Raw genomic sequence first — 23,509 nt, 5'->3', positions numbered from 1 at the left:
TCAAATTTGGCTTCAGGCAGTTACTGACTTGTGACCCTGGGCAAGTCACATAACCCTGTTTGCCTCAGTTTTCTCATATGTAAAATGAACTGGAGAAGGAAATGGCAAACCACTCCATTATCTTTGTCAAGAAAATCCAAATAGGACCATGAAGAGTCAGGCATGACCTAAATGAATGAATAATTCTCTTTCATACCCAATGAATTACCAAGTCCTAATGATTCTAACATTGTCTCCCTATTGTCCTCCACTATTCAAAAACCTCAAAACTACTTTTTGTGGATACTTTTTTCCTGACATGACATATACCAAATACCACCAAAAACATGTATTTGCCTATGTCAACATACAAGAAGTGACTGATTACGGATACAGGAGTCACATCATAATTAGCAATGTGTATACAGTTCGACCATCAATTAAAACAAAAAGAAAAATCAGCATTGTTAGAAGAAAGCCTAATGATTTTAAAAACATAGTGTAAGCAACTGAGCTAATTTCCCCTTTACCTATTCAAATGAGCTATAGCTGGTGAAAAGTGGGAAATGGAAAAAGACAAAGATATTGAATTTGATAAGCACTATTTCTATAAAAAAAATTAAGAAGTTGTAAAGGAAGAGATCAAAAGATCCCACAAAACCACATTACACAATAACACTTAATCTCCTCACTCAAACATTTGATCTTACCACACATTAAGATATGCCAGCCAAGAGCAGTACCAATTTAGAATGCAAATTCACTGTAGAGGAAAATGATGGAATATTATAAGCAATAATTCCTTGTAAACTGTAAAAACAAGTCTAAAGAAAGATTGGCATCAACCAAAATGAGCAACTTCAGCCTGAGAATATTCAAAGATGAAATTGGCAGGAAGACAACAGACATAAAATGGAACAAATTTATCAGTTTATTTCACGTAATGATCTATTTTCATCATCAGTAACAGACAATTCATCAAATTTGGACTCCAACATCTCTGTTCCTGATGGGCTATACAAAGAAGAAACGGCATTTAAGAAGATGAACTCAGGAAGAGTGACTGGACCAGACCATATATAAAACAGGGAAGCTTGTGTTGAAAGTGACACGGTCTAGAAGATATTGATGAATGACCTTACAAGGTATCTCAGGGATGGAAAGAATGGAAAAATTCACAAAAAATATTAATATCCCCCAAAGTATTTGAGAACATCAATAATTACTAACCCATGTGCCAGATTTCTCATCTTTGTGAAATCTCATTAAGAACAACCTATATGCTTTAGGACCTTTTAGAAGGCAGACCTTCTAAAATAGCTCTCTACAACAAAACATAAAATCCTGTCATATTTAAGATCTGTTGATTATCAAGAAATACATATATATGTATGTAAATATATATATGTATATATGTGTGTATGTATGTATATGTATGTATATATACAGAGAGAGAGAGAGAGAGAGAGAGAGAGAAGCATTTGATGACTGGTAGAGAAAATCACAGATTTAAAAACTTTCTTCTAACAAGGAATCTCTCAAACATATGCTAAGCTTCCATAAGATTCCTTGACAAATAGGACCATAAAAATGACTGTTCAGTAACCATTCCAATTATTAGTGACAAGAGATGCATGAAGCAAAAGGGCATATATTCCACAAAGGTGTTTGCCACTCTCATGGAAGATGTCTTGTGCAAGATACAAATGAAAGATGGATTCCTTTTCAATTGCAAGTGGACAATTTCAGGTATATGAAATTGAAAGGCACAACCATATCCAGTGCATTTGGAATTAGAAAGAAAACAACTGGGAAAAAATATTTGTAGCATATTTCTTTGATAAAATCTGATATTTAAGATGCATAGGAGATTGATACAAATATATAACAATCATCTTCCAATAGATAAAGGATATGAAGATGTCTTGTGTTTGTCCTTCATTTTCAAAAAAGACCATGACATCAGAGAAATGATGCTATGACTTGCATTTGACTTTGTTTTGAGAGAGGGAGGACTGTGAGAGGTCCCTAGGCTTACTTTCTCCTCCTGAGCCATCTGGATCCAGTGACCAGACATTCATCAGAATGACTGGAGTTGGCCCAGGATGCAATGGAAGACCTTGGCCTACTCAGGTACTCACTTAGAGTGAGGTAAGGCCATTCAGTGAATAAGCTTCTCTAAGAAGTAATCAGGGAATGGCCCCTTTAATGAGCAAAAGAAAAGCATATAAGTAAACTCAAACTGAGAGGGAAAGAGCAACAGTTACTATTGATAATCACTCTGAAGCCAGGAGGGTCCAGAAAATAGTCATTAAATGGAGCTTAGGCAGGGACCTATTGTTGTCCAATCTATGGACTTCAGAGTGCACTGGGTTTAAGGATTTGGGAAAGACCAAAAAAAAAGAAAGACAGAAAAGACAGAAGAAAAGAAAAAAAAGAAAGGAAGGAAAAAAGGAAGAAATGGAGAAAAGGGGAAAGAAAGGGAGAAAGAGGAAGGAAGGAAGGAAGGAAAGAAGGAAGGAAGGAAGGAAGGAAGGAAGGAAGGAAGGAAGGAAGGAAGGAAGGAAGGAAGGAAGGAAGGAAGGAAGGAGGAGTCTACATCCTAGCTGGAATGCACTGTTTGATCCCAATGCATCAGGACCATGGACAGCTGCCTCCTGATGTTTCACTCTTCCCAACTAGAGCAGGACATGGACTCTGAGAAGAGACATTTTGGCCACCACTAAGCTGTATTCTGTGATTAAAGGTCCTGTTCCATAGGCCAAGTCCTTCTGGGATAAAATCTTCATTTGTGCCTGGTTAGTGGGTCCAATGGTTTTCTTAATTTCACTAATTTATGAACAAAGATTCCACTTTCACTAAAGAAAGAATAATGTTCCTGAGTAAGAAAGCAAACTGTTTCCATGTTTCTTACCAAATTTTAGCTGGGACCACTACTACCACTAGGAATGAAAGAATGTGGGGGCGAGGGTCTACTCCAAGATGAAGCCATAGTAGGAATTGGTTTCCTGTCTTGGGAAGAGCATTACAAAGCACACATCCATGTTCTCTTGAGGGATTCAGCCCCAAGTGTCCTGAAATATGTATAGTGAGTCTACTCATAGGAGGCTGGAAAGCTGGGGTAGTTATATCAAGGAAAGAGGGTAGTTTGTTATTCCCCTCCTATCTTCACACATATACCCCCTTTTCTCTGACTTGGATCAGTCTTCACCCCTTAAAAAGAACCCAAAGTGCTCCTTTCCTTTTTGTGCCTTGTCCCTTCTATTTATTACTTCTAATCAAAAGAATCATTTGCACATTGTGCCCATCCCATTTTAGTTACTGAACAGTCATTTAAGTCCCTGAGTCTCAGTTTTCCTCATCTGTGAAAGGGGGAGGAGGGCTCATCTAGATAGCCTCTGAGGTCCCTTCCAAGTCTTTCTATGACCCTATGATCTTGTTCTTGTTTTGTCTGTTTCTTCAGCTTGGCTTTAATGTCTCCTGTCCATTCCTGTGTATACTTGCTCTTCAGTCCCAACTAAAGGCTAATTATCCTTGAGGAATCCAAGTTCAGCCTTCACTCTGTCCTGCACATTGAAACTTCTTTTTCAAATCTCTGTCCCATCCACTGTCTCTCATTTCCTGCTTCCAATGACCACAGATGTCCGTGGCACCTTCAGGACTCCCCTACAAATCAGGGATTAATGGGTAGATTCTGATGGACCTGGTAGTGTAGACATGGCTGACCCTCTATACTCGCATATACTTGTGTTCTCAACCTTAATCACCATGATCTGCCCTCCTGCAAACACAAATGAACAAGTAAACAAGGATCCAGTGGTTCAGGAATTAGTATGTAGCAGAGTTTCTTACTGAACTTTGGGCTAGTTAGACTTCTTTACACACCCACCCACAGATGGAAAGTTGGTCCAGTTACCAAGTATTTTGGTGCCATGGGAATGCTGAAGTATCAAGTCTGTAGAAACAGAATAAAAGGGCAGAAAGAAAAATAATTAGATGCTGCCTGGGATCCTTCTCATTCTTGTGTAGGGAAGGATTTCCACAGGTTTCCACTGTGTTTGGAGCTGAGAGAGCAGCCTCTATGCATTATAGCACATGAAGTCCGATCATGGAAATGCACCCCTATAATTGGTGTATGATTTTTGATGTCTCAGACCACATCTCTTCTGACAGAAACACCCCCATTGTACATCAGTTCAAGTCAGCAAGTACCTAAGTGATTGTTGTATACAAGGCACTGTTCTAGGTAAAGGAGATACACAACAGAAAAGCAGCCCCTCTATTCAGAGACCAGCCAATTTACTGCAGATAAACACAAAGTCATTTGAAGGACAAGGAGACTAGTCAAGGACATTGAGCAAAGATCTCTATAGGAACCAGCATCAAAGATGATTCTCCATGGAAGCTAAAGACACAAGGAGCAAAACTGAGGTCAACCCTGAGTGTCTCCTCTCCTTTGTTAAGGAAAGCATCTCCATAAAAAAGATGATAATGGATCTATGGATTGCACAAAGAATTCAAGTCAATGAAAGCTGCCCATCACACTCTTACAATGTCCCTTCTTAGCCCTAGGCATTGAAGGCCATCACCTCCTTTTCTGTTCCATCCTAATGGTGCACACAAGAACAACCTTCATTCAGTCCATATCACATGACATATTAGTGTAGTAGCAGATAAAGTAAAAGATTCCAAACAGCTTTAGTGGTCTGGGACTAATTGTAAGATTGCCTGCTGAATTCAAATCAGGGTCAGTAAAAGTAAGAGAAGTTAACTTGACAGCCACAATGTAAACACACATCCTCCCCACTGATTTCAAAATCTATCCCCAAAGTACCTTGCTAGAGACAGTGTCTCCAAAGACTCCCAAATTATACATTTTATCAATATGATATGTGGGCAGCTAGGTGGCACAGTGGACAAAGTGCCAGGACCGGAGTCAAGAAGATTCCTCCTCCTGAGTTCAAATACAGCCTCAGACACTCACTAGCTATGGGAAAGCCACTCAACCCTGTTTGCATCAGTTTCCTCATATGTAAAATGAGCCAGAGAAGGATATGACAGTTCACTTCAGTATCTTAGCCAAGAAAACCCCCAATAGGGTCACAAAGATTTGGACACAACTGAACAACAACAATTAACATAATACACATAACCATCATTTAACACTGATATTCTCCTGATGATGTCACATGACTACCAAAACAGAATATACAAAATTGCCCAAAAACTTGAGTTGGAATTGATCTAAAGGGCAATGGAAAGACCCACAGTGGACACAGGTATACGGTGCAGCAAATTTACCAGGATAATTGAGAAAGAGGGCCAATGGAAACAATGCCTGGCATTTCCAGAGAGTTATTAAGTTTATAGAGTATTTTACTTTATTTGTCTAATTTGATCTTCACAACAACTCCATGAAATAAGTAGTAAATGAGGAAACTGAAGTATCCTTCAAGAGAAAGAGACAACCTGAAATCACCTATTTAGCAAATATCAGAGATAAAGTCGAGGCCTCTGTTCTCTGCTCTACAATATCTTGTACATTGCTAAAGGCACATATGATTGACCAGAAAAGTAGATAGGTCAGTAATGAGAATAAGGAATAACCAATGAATATTAATAATGGTTCCAATAACAATTATTTATATGGAGCTTTAAACTTTTCATATATGATCACTTTTTATCCACACAACTATGCTCTAAAGGAGGTTCTCAGAAGAAGGGGTCCAGGACACCGAGGAAGACCCTTACACAATGATATGGACAAAAATTGTAGAGAGTATGATAGCACTATTGATTATAATCAGCACCATGGAAGGACTACCACCCTGATGAGCTCCTGTGCCCATCCAAGCATTTAGACTCTAAACATCTGTATCCCCCATGTTTCTCAGCCTTCCCAGTCCTTTCTGGCACCCTTCCACTCCAAGGATTTCTCTGTGATGTCCCAGGGCCTGAGGTATGAAGATGTAATCAATCAACGGCCACATGAAAATATCTGATCATTAAATCAAGGCCCCAAGGTCTAATTATTGAGATTCATGGCTACTCAGGTGATCTGCCTGAAAATCCATGCAAGAAAAACTGAGTAGATTAAAAATAACTATTGTTCATATTATGAGGAATAGTTGAATATCCAGTCTTTTGTGTTTTTTTCCAAATTTTCCAAATTTCCAAATTTTTCCAAATTTTTTCCAAATTTTCCAAATTTCCAAATTTCCAAATTTATTTGTTTTCAGTTTTCAACAATAACTTCTGTAAGTTCCAAATTTTCACCCCCTTTCTCCCATATACCTCAGCTTGTTCAGCCGTTCCCCAATTGATGGACATCCCTTCAATTTCTAGTTCTTGGCCACCACAAAAAGACGTGCTATAAATATTTTTGTACGTGTGAGTCCTTTTCCCATTTTTATGATCTTTTTGGGATACAGCCCTAGAAGCAGTATTGCTGGGTCAAAGGGTATGCACAATTTTATAGCCCTTTGGATAGTTCCAAACTGCTCTTCAGAATGGTTGGATCAGTTCACAGCTCCACCAATAATGAATTAGTGTTCCAACTCTCCCACATCTTCTCCAACATTTATCACTTTCCTGTTTTGTCATGTTAACTGATCTGATAGGTATGAGTGGTATCTCAGAGTTGTTTTGATTTGCATCTCTCTAATCAATAGTGATTTACTGCATTTTTTCATATGGCTATAGATAGCTTTAATGTCTTTCTTTGAAAACTGCCTGTTCATTTCCTTTGACTGTTTATCAGTTGGGAAATGATTTGTATTCTTGTAAATTTGACTCAGTGTTCTCTATATTTTAGAAATGCGGCCTTTATCACAGACACTAGTTATAAAAATTCTTTTCTGCTCCCCTTCTAATCTTGGTTCCATTGGCTTTGTTTGTGCAAAAACTTTTCAATTTGATGTGATCGGTTATTCCTTTTATATTTCATAATGCTTTCTATCTCTTATTTGTTCATAAATTTCTCCAATGAATATCCAGTCTTTTGAGGTAGTACCATTCATAGTTAATAAATTAGGTCCAGAATTGATTAAAAGGAAGAGAACAAGATAGTTGCATTTGGAAAACTATGTAGAGCTTTCACAGATCATGAGTGGCTCTCTGGTCCAAATACTTCTCTTTTCATTACAAATGATCTCCAACAAATATACGATAGTTGTAAATTTTGGATTTCTACAATTTCAAAAGAACTGAAGCTGTAGGTGACCCAAAGGACAAAGTATAAATGCATAGTGGATGCAGCAACCTATTTCTAATGATTATCTGAACTCAAGAATGAGTATGAGAGATATCACTGAGCAAGTATATAAAGGGAAAGGGGAAAAGAATAAGCAATTATTAAGTACCTGTTGTGCTTTACAAATAGTATGTCATTTGATCTTACAATAACCCTATGAGATAGGTGCTGTTGTTATCCCTGATTTAAAGATGAAAAGACTGAGATATATTAGAGGGTAAGGATTTGTCTAGGATCAGAAGTGTCTGAGGCCAGATGTGAGCTCAGGTGTTGCTGATTCTAGTGCAGGAGTCAGGAAGACCTGAGTTCAATTCTCACCTCAGACACTTGACACTCACTAACTTGGGCAAGTCACTTAACCTCAATTGCCTCATCCTGGGTCATCTCCAGTCATCTTGATGAATATCTGGTCACTGGATTCAGATAGCTCTGGAGGAGAAGTGAGGCTGATGACTTGCACAGCCCTCCCTCACTCAAAACAAAGTCAAGTGCAAGTCATGTCATCATTTCTCTGATGGCAACGAAGGATGAACGTACACTGCCTTTATAATCAGAAAAGGAGATACATGGGTAAGGGCATCAAGCAAGGAATAACAGATGAACAGACTGAGGAAGATGTGACTAAGAGAGAGTAAGAACAGAGATTTTAAACTAGAATCAACAAGATGTGATGAGGAACGAATAAATACAACAGATAGGAGAAGAACCAACTTTGAGACCCCTTTTGGGGTTTTCTTGGCAAAGATACAAAGATGCCATTTCCTTCTCCTGCTCATTTTACAGATGAGGAAACTGAGGCAAACAGGGTTAAGTGGCTTGTCCAGGGTCACACAGCTAGTGAGTGTCTAAGGCTGGATTTGAATTCAGGCCTTCTATCCACTGCACTACCTAGCTGCCCCCATTCAATATATAGAGAAACTTAGTCTTAAAGAGGAAGAGGGAGGTGATGATTACAAGAAAAATAACAGGAAACCCCTATACGTTCTACAGACTCTTTCATCAAAAGCTCTACTTATGAAATCTATTTTAAAAAAGAAGAATGAAATGATTTGCTTAGGATGGCAAAGAAAAGCTATCTTGAAATGAATCATTCAACAACTTTTCTTTCCTATTGAACTTTTTCTCCTCCTCAACTTCCATGCGTTGTTGTCGTGTTCATCCTTCATTGCCAAAGAAGATCATGCCATCAGAGAAATGATGATATGACTTGCATTTGACTTTGTTTTGAGTGAGGGAGGACTGTGCAGGTCACCAGCCTCACTTCTTCTCCAGAGTCATCTGGATCCAGTGACCCGATATTCATCACGATGACTGGAGATGACCCAGGATATACTGGGAGACCTTGAGCCTTTTAGGCCAAGTCCTGTTCAGGTACTAACTGATAGTGAGGTAACATCCATTCATTGAATAGGCCTGTTTAAGAAGTAGCTAGAGGATGGCCCCTTTAATGAGGCAAAGAAAAAGAAAGACATCAGGCCAGAAGGAAAGCAGCAATGGTAACTATTGATAATCACTCTTTCACCTGTAACTGCCTGCCAAACATGCTATTGCTGACAGGGAAAACTAAAAAACAATTTGATAATTTAAAAATGCTAAATATAAAGAAAAATTGGCTCCTGCTTTAGGAAAACAAGAGAAATCAATCACATTTTGCTTGGATTTGGAGAGGAGATGGGGAGGGGAATACTTCATACTCAACAATCTAACCTGAGAATAAATATATAATTTAAATTTGTCAATCTGACAACCAATTCTTTTTCTAACTATATCCATCAGCACATGAGTACTATTTTAAGATTAAAAAGTTCATCAATTCAACATTTGTCTCCTATTTTAGTTTCAAAATTATCCCACACTTGGCTAAGCAAAAATTTTTTTAAAAAAAGAAATATGTAAAACCTAGTCACTTACTTAAAAAAAGGAGAGATCAGCAAAGAATAAAACAATTTATTCAGTCTTAATGATAATGAATGTTAGCTGAATTTAATTGAATATAGAAACTGGCAACTTTGTTAATTATGTATCATTCCTGTTTTATGGACAGAAAATTTTTTTTTAATTTGTCAGCAGAACTATCACAGGGGCCTGGCTAGTCAAACTGTGAAGCAAGGGTTAGAGTTTTATTGTAGACAGAAGTCTTGGTCCAGGACCCTCAGGTTACTGATTAATGTGTATGGACCTGCTTATACTCTGTTTTCCCATGCGTGTAATAAAGAAATCTCAAGAAATGCTGATTCACATAAATTCTATAAGATCAACCCTACTCACCATTATGTTCATCATCAATGTTTCCCTAAAATGGTATCTTGTAAAGAAGGACACTAGAACCCAAAGACAGGCATATAGTCTATGGTGCTAAAGGCACAAGTGTAATAGGCCAGTCTGCATACCTGTGCACTTATTTCACATTTCTTCACATCAGCTTTTTCTCCATACTCAGAAACACTTCTTTTACTCTAGACTTCCCAATTCACTCCTCCTAACTCATCCTACATTCTCTCAAATCATTCTGCCTGACTCTACACCCACACACTGCCTTCTCTCAAACACCAACATCAAGGATATATCCTGAGACTTCCTAAATAACCCAGTGGATAATAAGCAGTTCTGAAAAGCTATGAGTCCTCATCAATTCTATGCATAGCTGATGCCTTTTGGAAGCACTGCTCAGTTCTAACATAGGCTTTAGGAGTTTCCAGGGCCAAAAGTTCCCAGACTCCAGAAACTAAAAAATCAAGGAAGCAGGGTGATGATGTCAGAGGTAACAGCTTTGATGTTTGAGTCAAGAGTGTGGGAAACAAAAGGTTAAAATCTGGCTTCTTGGAAATCCCTGGTATCTGTGTTATCCAAAAGGCAAGAACCAAACAAAGTTCTGGGAATTGAGAGTGAAGGAAAAGAGGAGAGAGTCTGAGGTGTCATTTGCCAGAAGCCAGGCAAATTCTGTAAGTAAGAGGTCAGCATAGAGTTGCCACGCAGCTAGGTCTCAGTGGTCAACGTAAGCAAAGGTCTGGAATTCACAGAGTCAGGAGGAGTGAAATGATGCCAGCCAGTAATTTGGAGAATGTGGGAATGAGCTTGTTCCTACAGCATCTAGCACAGTGCCTGGCACATAGTAAGCATTTAATAAATGTTTATTATTGACTACGGCGATATAGTTTTGACCTCTGGCTTCTTTACGCCTTCTGTTAAGGGTAGGTGCAGGTCACGTAATTCCAGAATGTTAAAGTTGGAAGGGGCCATAGGAATCATTTAATCTAACCTTTTCTATTTACAGAGAAGGAAATCAGTAAGTAGTTAAGCCAAGATCTGAATCTGTTTTCTGACTCCAAGTCAAGAGCTCTTTGTTCTATATCATATGCAAGAAGTAATTGCAGTTGATGGAGCACCGAGGCTTCAGGTGTGCTCTGATCATAGATCCTTTCAGAGTAAGACCACCAGAATGTTCTTACAGCAACCTTCTGTAACGTCCTGCCACAAGATGCTCTTTGGTTATAGAAGACAGACTGGCAATTATTTTATCCATATTATACAACAATTATTATACAAAAATGTCCTGGTTGGTCAAGGACCTAAGATAATGATTCAGCTTTACATTTCATTTAGTCAGCCACCCAGGCCTTCTTGCCATCTTCCTGCCGTGAGTTCCTTACTTATCCTCCACCTGTACCAGCACACTCCCCACCAGCCCGCTGCACCCCAGACTTCCAGATGCTTCCCAGTTTCTGAGGAAGTTAAATCCATTAATCTTTGGGACTCCATCTCTATTATTCAGCAGTGTTGGTTGATGACTGAATGAGTACAAACTAGCCCATTTATTTCATTATGCCTAGTTAGCCCAAGACCAAGCTCCCTCTTCACATCCCATCCACTCATCCACTCATACAGTCTTGCCACACTACATACGCCGTTCTTTTTCCATTTAATGGGATGGATACATTAAAAAAAATCAATTGGTCTATTTCTGTTCAAAAGGACCCATTCACTGACTGTCACATGGATTAAGCCACTATCCCTGCAACTCCATAGACCAAAACTTCATTCCCTTATATTCATTGTCCTCCTTTATAAAATTATTTAAGAGTGATGATCATTGAGGCAATGAATTGTCCCACCTTTCTTAAAGTAAGTGATAAAATGCAATTGGGTGATACCTTAAAAGATAAAACTACATCTCAATTAATTAAATAAACATAAGACCAAGTATGAAAAATATTTGAAAGGCATTGGATCAAGGCAAATGATGTTGCAGAGCAAAAATGTGATTGTATTGACTAAGGAAACCTAGTCAAGTTCTGTGGATCATCTGGGAACAAGAAATTCAAGCAAGTGGTAAGCTAAGGTAGAACACGTCCATCAAAGACCCCGAGTTGCTTGGCTGAGGTGGCAGCAAAAACACCTCGTCTCTGGCCTTGATCTCCTCCCCACCTTAGACTTTATGAACTTTGGAAGGTTGCAGGTTTGGGACTTTTCTTTGGGGTCCCAATAGTGTTTCCAGGTCAGCAGTAGCTGGTGGCTATATTTGCCTTGGGAGCAGGTAAAAGATGGAATCTGATGAAGGTAGCTTGGAGACTCTTTAAGTAATCTTGTAGCAATCAAGCTACAACATACGCAAGGAAAACACTATGGGCACCCACCAAAGGAGAGGAAAGAACAGCAAGTAACCCCTTTGCCCCATGTGCTCTCTAAACTTAACCCTGCATTGCTCTGTACTCTGCACGAACTTACAGGTGTGTGTCAGAAATTTGGGGGGAGATGTTTTGTGCAAGCTATTTTTACTATACTACTTTAGTAAATGTTCCATTTCTAAAAACTAATTGACAGCTTTTATATCCATTGATAATAATTTTAACAACTCCACTTCCTCAGAACTGCCCCTACAACTCTGAAGGGAGATATAGCATCCAAGTTCTAGGGTTCTTATTTACTTACCACTGAGAGTAGGACTTGAGAGAGTAAATCCATTGCAAGAACTACTGAATGTAAACTTCTCAGGGTCAGGGAGTCTGTCTGTCTGTCTGTCTGTGTCTATGTCTCTCCCTCAAACTCTCTCTCTGTCTCTCTCTCTGCCTCGATCTCTCTCTCTATCTCGCTCTCTCTCATCTCTGTCTGTCTGTCTGTCTCTCCCTCTTCCTTTCTTTGACCAGAGGTGGGGAACCTGCCCCATGTAGCCCTCTAGGCCACAGGTTCCTGACCTTGGACCCAATACTTAGCAAAGTGAATGGCTTACTACATAAGCAATTAAAGAATTAATTTTCAGAAATTCATTTTTCACCAAGGATTTTTATTCAAACTTTATGCACCCAAATGTATTAGGTTATTTTTGTTTCTGTTATTCCATTTAAGTTCCTTGAGGGCAGTTACCAGGTTTTAGGCTTCTTCCTATGAGCTGTAATGTCCATCATCCTACTATGTCTACAGTAACTGCTTAAATGTATTAAATCTACCTAAATATGCATTTCATCATTGTGCATCTTGATCAAAAGGCACTGATATAATGATAAAAGCCCTGGATTTGAATTCAGAAAACCTAGTTTCAATTCCCAACTCTATTCTTACTAGTAGCATGATCTTTGCCAAATCTTTTTAGGTTCTCTGTGCTTTACTTTTCTTATCTGTCAAATGGGGATAACAATAATTCTACTATCTATATCAGTGTCATTATAAAGAACTATGTGAACACAATATATAACCATAAAACACTATATGAATGTCAGTGGTTATTATGATTAGATCAACATTCATTATTTTCAAAGTACCTATTTTTTATCTTTTAAAAACAAGTATTTCCAAAAAGAAAACTTTTTTTAAAGTTCTCCACTGACCAAAAAAACAATCTGAATTGTTTCATAATTGTATATGATGTCTTCCTTTATTTGATACATGCAGAATTTTTCCTCCCCTGAAAAGGGGAAGGAAAGGAGGATGAGAAGGTATCCAGATGAGTCAGCAGTTCAGCCTAGAGAAAGATGAAAGAAAACATCTTTGGCCTGAGCCTACTCCTTAAGTTGGAGGCTCTGAGAAGAATCACCCAATCAGAAGATGAGCCTCCGGGGCAGATAGTACTTCCAATGAGAAAATCCAATAGAATAAGCCTCCAGGTTGAAGTAGTACCTATGGAATGGTAGAAAATCCCATTTACCCTTACCCCTTTTCAACTTCCACTTATGTGTTTCCCTGCTCTCCCCCTCCCATCCCCACCCCCACCCCAGCTATTAGATTACAAGCCCTTTAAGAAAGGGATTTTTTGTATTTGACAAACCCTTTCAAAGATTCGTCACCACATTTCATTCTTTACAATTTCATTCCCCTTATAAGCAGTGCTTAAAGTGAGAAAAAAAATAGCAGCACCCTATGTGTGGTTTCACTAAAAAATAGTGGGAGAACTTTAAAAGGAGCCTCTTTAGGGCCTCCTGAAAAACAACATTAATGATATTAATAATTACAATAGTTAATGTTTAAATAGTAGTTTCAGGTTTGTAAAATGATTTATATTTGATCCTCACAACAATCAATGCACATGTGCATAAATACACCTTTAAATAAGAAAATTGTGAATATAAAAATGCCAATTGGTTGAAAAACTAAGAAATGCATATATAGATATACATATGTGTCAGATTTTTCCTTAACTTTTTCAAAGTAAAAACTCATGACAATCCCATGAATTAGATGCTATTACTGTCCCTATTTTATAGATGAGGAAACTGAGGCTGTAAGAGGTAGTGACTTTCCCTCAGTCACACAGCTAGTAAATATCTAAAGCAAGATTTAAATGCAGGTCTTTCTGACCCCAAGTCTAGGTAGCAGTCTCTCCACCAAGCCACCTAGCGACAACAAAAGGATAGTATTCCATCTTACCCTGTCTCCCCAACAAACCCTGTTGATCAAAGGGTTTGGTTCTTTATCTTTTTGTGTAAGTCTGGTGAAGTCTATGGACACCTTCTGAGAATAATATTTTTAAACATGAAAAATAAAATACATAGGATTACAAAAGAAACCAATTATATTGAAATTTAGTTATCAAAATACTAAAAAAAAGAAAACACAAATGAAGTTAGAACTCGTAATGGTAATTTAAATGGGAAGATCTTTCCCATTCATTAATAACCCTGCCGAGGTTACTGAAAGCCTAAGTCACATAAGTTTGAGTCACATGGTGGGAAGAGCTTGCTGAATGACTAGAACAGGAAGGGGTGGAGCAGGAAGGGTAGAACTGGAAAAGGCAGAGCTGGAGCAGAGCTGAGAGGAAATTGGTCAGATTAGTCAGAACTAGGAAGGACAGAGGAAGCAGGCAGCTAGGATTGTGTTTGTGGGAAGCCCTGATAATATGTATAGACTTCTTAGTTACTATGATGGATATGGTTTTCTGGTGTTTGAATAAATGTTTCAGTTCTGTCTTCCATGTAGAGAGTCTGTTATATTTTGCATTTCAGAACTGTGCTGGAATATTCATAGTTGTCGTAGGCACTGTGAATATCATGTTGGCACTGCAGAACCCCTGACTAGTCCAGTTTTTTCATTTAACAAATGAGAAATGTTGTTGTATAAAGAATTTAAGAGACAGCTTAAGTGACTACACAGGTAAAAGAGGAATTTGAACCCAGGTCCAGACTGAAGGACACACAACAGTCTTACTATGCAATGCAATGTTTCCAATACTTGTATCCTGAAAAGTTCTGATTTACATACAGATATTTCTTGCAATTGACCAGACCCCTTGAGTTCTAAGTCCTTCCTTGATTTTTTAAAAGCTGAATTGCTAAGAGACAGTTGCTGCTTAAAGTAGCTATTCCAAGAGGAGTAAAGGGGCAATATTTTGGATTTGGTTTCAAGAGTAGATACTGTTTTCCAGTATAGTCCTACTTTGATCTTTCTGGATAGGGTGGAGGTGAAAGTGACCATTGATACTGTAAGACTATGCCAGTGAAATTTATACTTTAAATAATCATATCAAACTCCAATAGAAAAGGAGTCCACTAAACTATACATAAAGATTCATGTAGATCACATATTGATTTTAAAAAAACATACATTTTATATATTTATTTTTTAAAAATTAATTCATCAACAATCAAAACCAGAAGGAAATTATGTTTTCATCTTGTTTGGCAGCACTTAGTATTGTGGGTCGCATGTGAACCCTGGGCCATGTTTAACACTATGCTCTAGAAGATCCTCCACAAGCAGGCAAGTCCTTGAGTGGCTTCCTCTCTGATTTAGCTCTGAGACCAGTTCTGTCTGGACTTAGTAAGTAATACATACCCTGGAATTAGAGGATGTCTACCATCTTTGCTTTAGGCACCACTCTATTTATTCTCTCTGACTTGTAAGAACTAGACACCACTTTGCTTAGACTTCATGAGCTCTTTCTCTCACATTAGTGATAATACTTTAAAGACATAAACTATATTTAGTTTTATTGATATCAGAAGTATCCAATATCTCTCTTGGGATTATTTTACATGAGCCTAGGATAAAAGAAAGCTTTCCAACCCTCTAGTTAATGAGTTTGTCAGAACAAAATGAAATACTCTGGAAAATATTGTTCCGTAGAAACTAGACTATAAGATGCAACCTGGTATAGGGGATAGAGAACTGGGCTCAGAATCTGGAAAACCTGGGTTCAAGTCCCACTTTGACAGTGATGGGTCATGTGACACTGAGCATATCATAGTAACCTCTCAGCACCCCAGGCAACTCTATAAACTATAAATTCCATAGTCCTGCTAATACTAATCTCCTTACTAGGAGACCTTTTTACCAATGAAATCAATAAATCCAGTCAAACACCAGAAATAAGCCCAAGAACTGAATCAAGCAACAAAAATTGGATTACCCCAGTGCCAAGAAGTCTCAGGCCCAGAGTAATCTAATACCCCTCTTTGGGCCAGATTCTGTTAGGTTTTAGGACTTTACAGAGGGATCCTTTTTTAAAAAAATTCTGAGTGTTTGTAATCTGTAATCTTTCCATCTTGTACCTTAAATTCAGTGGAAGGCATCTTAACTGAAGAGAGAGATTTTAATGTCAAGAAACCAATGTGAGGTATAGTGGGTAGGGTGTTATATTTCAGGTCTGAAGACCTGGATTCAAATCCCATTTTTATTACTTACCACCTGTGTAACCTGGGGCAAGTCACTTACTCTCTCTAAGTCTTTCAAGTTTCCTCTGCTATAAAAGGAGTTTGTTGGACTAAATAATCTCTAAAGTATCTTCCAGCTTTAAATCTAAGATCTTATGATCCTTCCTTAGTCCAAAATCATTGTGGTAGGAGACCAGGTTAACTTCACAAAAAGTCTAAAGCATGTTACTGTGTAAGTACTCTTGGGTTGAACAAAAATGACATAAATGATAAACATTCCAGGTCAAAGAAATACATGCATGCTCTAATACATAAAAATATGACATAAGATGTGCTGGTTGAATTAAAATCAGCATCCCACAACTATTTGAAAGCCTCTTCTGTTTAAACATTGTGCTAGATAGTGAAGATTGAAAGAAATCTTTCATTTCCTGAGTCTTTGGTTAGAAAAGCAGTTGAATCCCCCTGAAGAGTAAGAACCTGACATTTCAGAGGGAACAAAGCATTTAGACTCCCATAGACAAACGTGCATTAGTGAAATCTTACGAAGTATCCATATGTTCTACTAGAGTTACTAAAGTTTCATTGACTATACTGTATGATTTCAGCGATGAACTGATAATTTATCATTTAATTCAATTCAACAAGCATTTATTAAGTGTCTACTATGTTAGGCCAACCTTTAAGGAGTTTGCATTCTATCATGAGGATAACATATGTGTATATATGGATATATATACATTACATATATGATATTAAATACAAGAAAGGTTGTGTGATATAATCTTTTACAGGGCATTTCTAATCATGAAAAGGTTGGATTCAATGACCTCTGAATTTTCTGTCATTTCTGAGAGGAAAGAAGGGATAAAGGGAGGGAGGGAGGGAGGCAGGGAGGAAGGAAAGAAAGGAGGAAGGAACAAAGGATCAAAGGATACAGACCTGGGATTGCATTGGTGGTTTAATAATGCAGGTCATCAACTAGTATGTAATTTATAGCATTAGAGGATTGTCTGTTGCAAAAGGTGAAATGACTTGTCCCAGGGTCACAGAGTCATATCAAGAATTTAGATCTTGATAATGAGGAAGGCTCTCTATCCACTACATCTCGCTGCTTCTCTTTATTAATACTAATGTTGATTTTTATTAACCGTAATTTTTTCTGTTTTACTAATCTAGAATGAATTTAATTTCCTTTCTGTCCTTTTGATCTAATGTGGCTCAATTTCATTTTTTTGAGCCAACGAAGATTAAACAAACACCTAACTGCACTTCTGGAAAGTGAAGAGCCCCTACCCAGGACTGCTATGGAAGTTAGTATTTGGCAAGTCTGCTGAGCTAGTTCTCTTACAAAAGCATTTAAGATTGTCATAAAATTTCTTGGAAGATTCCAACCAAATGCATGATGTCCCAGAGGGTGTTAACTAAAACACAATATGTATCAAACTTGCCAACAAAAACAATCTCTGCTAGATGAAACAGAATTAATTGGCTTTTTAACTCACCTCTCTTGCATAAGGAGTGAGCCAAAGCCATCATCCAAAGCAATACAGCAGTCATCTTCTTCTGTTCCACTGGGAGAAGATTTCTGGGACTCCCCTTGAATAGTTGCTATCCTACGGAACTCCTTCAGCAACCTCACCTCATTCAAGTTACCAGTAATTGGTTCAGCTCCCCTATGTCCATGTACATTTTGATGAGCTGGAGCCGATGTTTGATTTAATTCCATCTCTAAATCTCTTGAAATGACTCCTCCACCTTTGTTCTCCAAGTACATATTTCTGATGCAACTCCTATCACCTAAAAATTGGTCCAAAAATATACATATATTCAACTGTCAGTATCACATTATATAACTATCCTAAGAGTTTCATGCCATGAGACTTGTCTTACAGGTGAGAGAACCTAATTATGAGATCCTTTGATTGCTTTTGTAATGTAATCCCTTTGGATCACAGGTTTTATATCAAATTGCACTCTGAAATTAAGAAAGCTAATATGATATGTTAAGATATATTTAAGGTTACAGTTAAGGTATATTAATATTCAGACTCAGAATTTTCCATGTTTGTCTTCAAGTCACCAAGTAAATCTATCACCCAGCTTAGGTATTGTTCACCACGCAGAACATAGATAGACCCTCTGAGATAGGTAGTTTTGGGGACATTCATGCTTGCCCTAAGTAAAAATAGTATCAAACTGAGAAGGGTCAGTATGTGCTTCTGGTTAGAAAGATGGCTAAGTCAGGAGGTTGGAATCCATTAATGAATTTTTCTTGTTATTTCTCTATTTTATAGGTTTGTAATAATGACATGAAAGAGAAAAGACAGGGCAGGGATCAGAGGAGAGAAGAGTCCCTCCGAACATCCCAGTAAAAGAAGAATACAAGACCTATTTTAAGTTTTCTTATTATTTTAACTAAGGTATCTTTCCACCAGTAAAGTCATGAAGTAAAATATGTTCACTCATTTGAATTTCCAAAGACCAGAAACACTTTGCTGAAAGAAACAAGCAGGTTATCTTATTGGGAAGAATACATTGGAAGGGGAAAAGGATGATAGCAGAGTTATTAAACAAGCAGCCTGAAAGGAACTTAACGTATATAACACCTTTGTTGAATATTGTCTCTGGCTCAATTCTGTACTCATAGCTTATTTACGCACTGAAATATCTAAAATTGACTCAAGCACAATAGAGTACTTATGTCCAGATAGAAAATAGATATTCTCATAGATAGATAGATATTTTCAAGATATTCTCTAGATATTCTCAAACCCTACCATCAACATAATAACATCAAGAATACTATTCACATAAAATGTGGCATTTGGAGGGGGATGTAAGACTATTATGGTTCTGCCTAGTCTTAAACATCTTATCATCTCTTATACTCAGAGTTAATTGGCTTCCTATGAAAGAAGGAGTTGAAGTTGTACCTTATTAACCATCTGATGCATAAAAATGACACCAAGTTATATGGCTTCACCAGGACAACTGGGTTCAAGTTGCTCCTCAGGCATTTACCACCTAAGTGACCTTTGACAATAATAATGATAATAGCTAACATTTATATAGCTTAAATATGTTATCTCATTTGATCCTCACAACAACCCTGGGAGGAAAGTTCTATTATTTAATCTCCATTCTACAGAAGAAGAAACTGAGACTGAAAGAGGTCAAGTGGCATGTCTGTATAGACACAAGTTAGTAAAGTTCCGAGGCAGGATTTGAACTCAGATCTTCTTAATTCCAAAGCTAGCATTCTATGTACTGTGCCTTCTCACTGTCTTAATCTCTCTGGGTGTGTCACTTGAATTTGTTTTCTCAGCTGTAAAATGAGAGGATTAAACTCAATGATTTCTAAAATTCCCACTACCTCTATGACCCTGTAATCCCAAAATTGACCCAAGAGCCCTCTGTGGAGGGAAATGACATCATTGAATATTAGGACATTTGGCTCACATTTGGCAGTTTTGGTTAGCCTTTGAGCCATAGATCACAAGCAATGTTTATGGGTTGGTATTCCTTTTCCTGACAAGGCACTTCCATCCTGATACTTTATATTCACAGCATTTAATTTGTTTACCATGTTTGTACACAGTACAAAGGTCCCCAGGGGCCACCAAGTACACAGAAGCTTTTGAACAAATTGAAATAAAGGTATAACAAACGCTCTACCCAGAAAAAAATGTTGCAAAGGAGTATAAAGCTTTTATTGTTATGTTGAAATCCCTTTATTGCTAACTTCTAGCACCAGCAGCTGTTGTATACAGATAGACAGAGGGAAGAAAAGATGAGGTCATAAATTTTTGGCATCACGCAGAATATTCAAGAATCGCAGTAAACCAAGATTTTCACCAAAGTAACAAAATGGAAAATAGAACAATTTCAACATTCTGCTAGGTCTCTATTCCTTCCTCTTCTCTCAACTCTCCTCCCTTCATGGCAGCTTCTTTGAGAATGAGAACGATAAGCTCATACTGCACCCTAGTGGGAAGTCTCCCAAAATGCATAGAGAGGTTCACAGATTGTTAGAACCAGAAAAAAGACCTTGGAGACAGATCATCTAATTCTATCTTCTCATTTAAAGTTAAGAAAACTGAAGCCAAGAAAGGGGAAATGACTTGCCTAAGGTCAGGTAGGTTAGAGACAGAGCTAAGATAAAAATCCAAGTGTCCATATGAGCAGCTAATCACTGAAAGAGGCAAGTAGTGGTGGATTCATCCCATTCTGTCAGATATAAAAAATAAATGCTAGTTACAATAAAGTATGGGAATGCTCTTTTATCTGTTTTTACCCTTTGAGCTTATATGAAAACTCATTTTTTTGCAATGACATTTCCCATCCTTTCTGTTAAAGCAAAGGTGAAGTAAAAAAAAAAAATCCTTCATTTCCACTGATTTGACAAGAAAAGGGAGAAGGCTATTTTTCCTACAGTTAAAATTGAGGCAAAGAGGAAAGGCAGATATAGAGAAATAAAGAACTCCATGAACTAGTTTTCTAAGAAAAATCTATATTTCTCTAAGGTTTTAAAAGAAAAGTTTCTTGAAAGTAAGTATAATGGGAGTAGACTGGTCAAGCGAGAGTCAGTCCTTGGGTGGAGCCAGTTGTTGACCATGCATGATGAGGGACACAGAGCAGGGTTTGTACTTTGGAATGACAAAAACACCTTCCAGCAGGAGAGTCAGAAGACTCAGGGGTTGTGTAAAAGGCATTCAGTTTGGCCTCAACAATTACTGAATCATTGGTTTTTCTGGCTCCTTAATCAATCAAATGGTCAGAATGCAATTTCCCAAAGTTTTATGTGGCAGACTGAAATGAAGCTGAGGATATCTATGCATCCTGCAAAGATATTCCCCCATCAAAGGCAAGTGTGCCCCATTTACATGAGCAAGTGATATAATAATAGCTGACATTTCATTCAGTTCTCTCACAACCAAGTGAGGTAGGTATTACAAGTATCATTATACCCATTTAACAGATTTCGTAGGCATGGAAGGATAGGAATGAGAGGTTCAAAACCTTGCCCACCCCACAAACTTCCTAAAACTTAGAGTGGACCTGAGCTAATGGCCCATGAGACAACAAGAAATGTTAAAGAAAAGTCAAAAGACTAAAAAAAAAAAGAAGAAAATGTATATAAATGTACATAGTAAAAATAACTGACCTAGAAAAAAAAATGAAGAGTCACTGGACCACCTGGATAATAAAGAAAAAAGCCTACTCATCACATTTCAAGAAATCTTGAAAGAAAACTACCCAGATCTCTTAGAACCAGGAGATAAAGTAAAAATAGGATGACTCCTCCAGTCACCTACTAAAATAAATACCCAAATGAAAACTTCCAGGAACATTATGGCCAAGATCTAGAGCTTGCTGGTTAAAGAAAAAAATGACTGCAAGTAGTCAGGATGGAAAGAAAGGAATCAAGCTCAGCAATTTATTGGTATGATCTTGGGAGTGTTAATATTTAACCTCTCTAGCCTCTATTTCCTCACCTATAAAATGAAGTGCTGTATTGGAGCTCAAGCTCAGCAGTCCCTTCCCAGCTGTAAATCTGTAATCTTATTAGCCCATTAGGTATTGTTATATTGTGTTATTACATAGTAGTATACTCGCTGTTATGTCACTCTTTCTTGCATGACACTTTTTTAAAAAACCACTATATTTAGATTGAAATCATAAATAGTATACTAGTAAATTAGTCTATTTTTTCCAGTCTTCTACTATGTTCTACTTCATTATACCAAAATTTCATAAGGAGAGTCTTCAGGAGTCTAATGATTAGAGCAGCCCTGGATCTCCACTACTAGACTTTGCAAAGTAAAGTTGGTAGGTACAGGAACAAAAAGTTTTGACTCATACACTTTTTTATCTTTCTCAGATCATAGCCAAGCCTTTTTCTTGGTCTGTGCTATAGTTGGCCATCTGTAAATAGTCAGGCTCTGCATTTCTTTTCTTGAGACTCAGATGCTCTTAAGGAAATGGTAGCAATAATTTCTTGAAATTCCTTACTATTAGCAATTCTTTGGAGGTAGTACAGCAGGAAGGGGGCAAAAAAAATGAGAAGGATGAGCTTTCTACTGATTTGGTCTTTGTGGCAGTTTAAAGTTTGGATTCATTTAGCAAAGAAAACAAAAAAAACTTTTATTTCAAAGTACGAATGAAGTTTACTCCCTTCAAGGGTGGAAATATTTTTCCAACTTGTTTGAGTATATGCTCTGTGTATTTTAAAATCCTTCTGGCAGGGTTTGGACTGGTTTGCTTTCAGGGAGACCCTAAATTGCTAAAGATCCTAGGAATTATCAAGAAGAGATAAAGCTAACAAGCAGAGGAAGACTGGAGGGCAGAGTTTCATTAGGATGGGATTAGAGAGTCCTCAAAAGAGTTGAAAGGAGTTCCCTTCCCCAACCTCACATGGCACATCAGTGTGTGACCACTGTGGCTGATGGGACATCTGCTGTTCCCCTCCCAAAACCCAAGTTTCCAACAGAGATTCCAAGTGGTAAAAACTAAGACCACGTTAGTTTGTTTTACTGAAGGCACTCACTCAGATGGCCAGAAACAATAAGGAAAAAGAGACATGAGAAAATGGTGGACTTCATTCCTGGCCCCTGCTTGTCAACAAGATACTCCTGGTCAAGTTCTTTTTATTCCATTAAAGACTACATCTGACTACTCTAATCTTACTTCTTCTAAACACCCATGGATAACCCTGACTTGCGCATTTCCTTGTGATCCTTTGTCCATAGCATAATGATGTAATCATGAGTCATTCATGTGTTTCCTAAGTAAACTTCCAAGAACAGAATTATTATGAAACTGGACCTTATAAAACTGACCTTATAAGATCATAAGTTTAAACCTGTTGTGACCCCTAGTGGTTGCAAAAAAAAGAAATTGAAAAATATATTTTAGGAATAGGTTTTCTCCTTGCCACACAAAGCAACCAGCACATGGCTCCAGAGATGGTGAGCAGCATTTAACCTAACTATAATAATAATTACAGTGTAATATTAATAATAGCTACATTTTTATAGCACCTACTATGTGCTAGGCACTATGTTAAACACTTTACAAATATTATCTTAATTGAGTCTTACAACAACCCTGGGAAGTAAGTACTATTATTATCCCCATTTTACAGATAAGAAAATTGAGGCAGACTGAGGTCATATGTCTTACCCAAGGTCACACA

General features: G+C 37.7%; 1 protein-coding gene across 1 annotated transcript in view; it reads right to left on the bottom strand.

Annotated features, from left to right (window-relative positions):
• OCA2 (OCA2 melanosomal transmembrane protein) overlaps positions 1-23,509 on the bottom strand; it is a 656,645-nt gene that overhangs the window by 583,024 nt on the left and 50,112 nt on the right. The window contains exon 3 of the mRNA XM_072614578.1: positions 17,817-18,111. Within this exon, the coding sequence (XP_072470679.1) occupies positions 17,817-18,088 (272 nt within the window). The 5' untranslated portion in view covers positions 18,089-18,111. The remainder of the gene's footprint in view (positions 1-17,816; positions 18,112-23,509) is intronic.

The sequence above is a fragment of the Notamacropus eugenii genome, chromosome 5 (assembly GCF_028372415.1).
Source record: "Notamacropus eugenii isolate mMacEug1 chromosome 5, mMacEug1.pri_v2, whole genome shotgun sequence".
Taxonomy (NCBI): Eukaryota; Metazoa; Chordata; class Mammalia; order Diprotodontia; family Macropodidae; genus Notamacropus; species Notamacropus eugenii.
The sequence above is the reverse complement of the archived record's forward strand: the minus strand, read 5'-3'. Positions and strand labels throughout refer to the sequence as shown.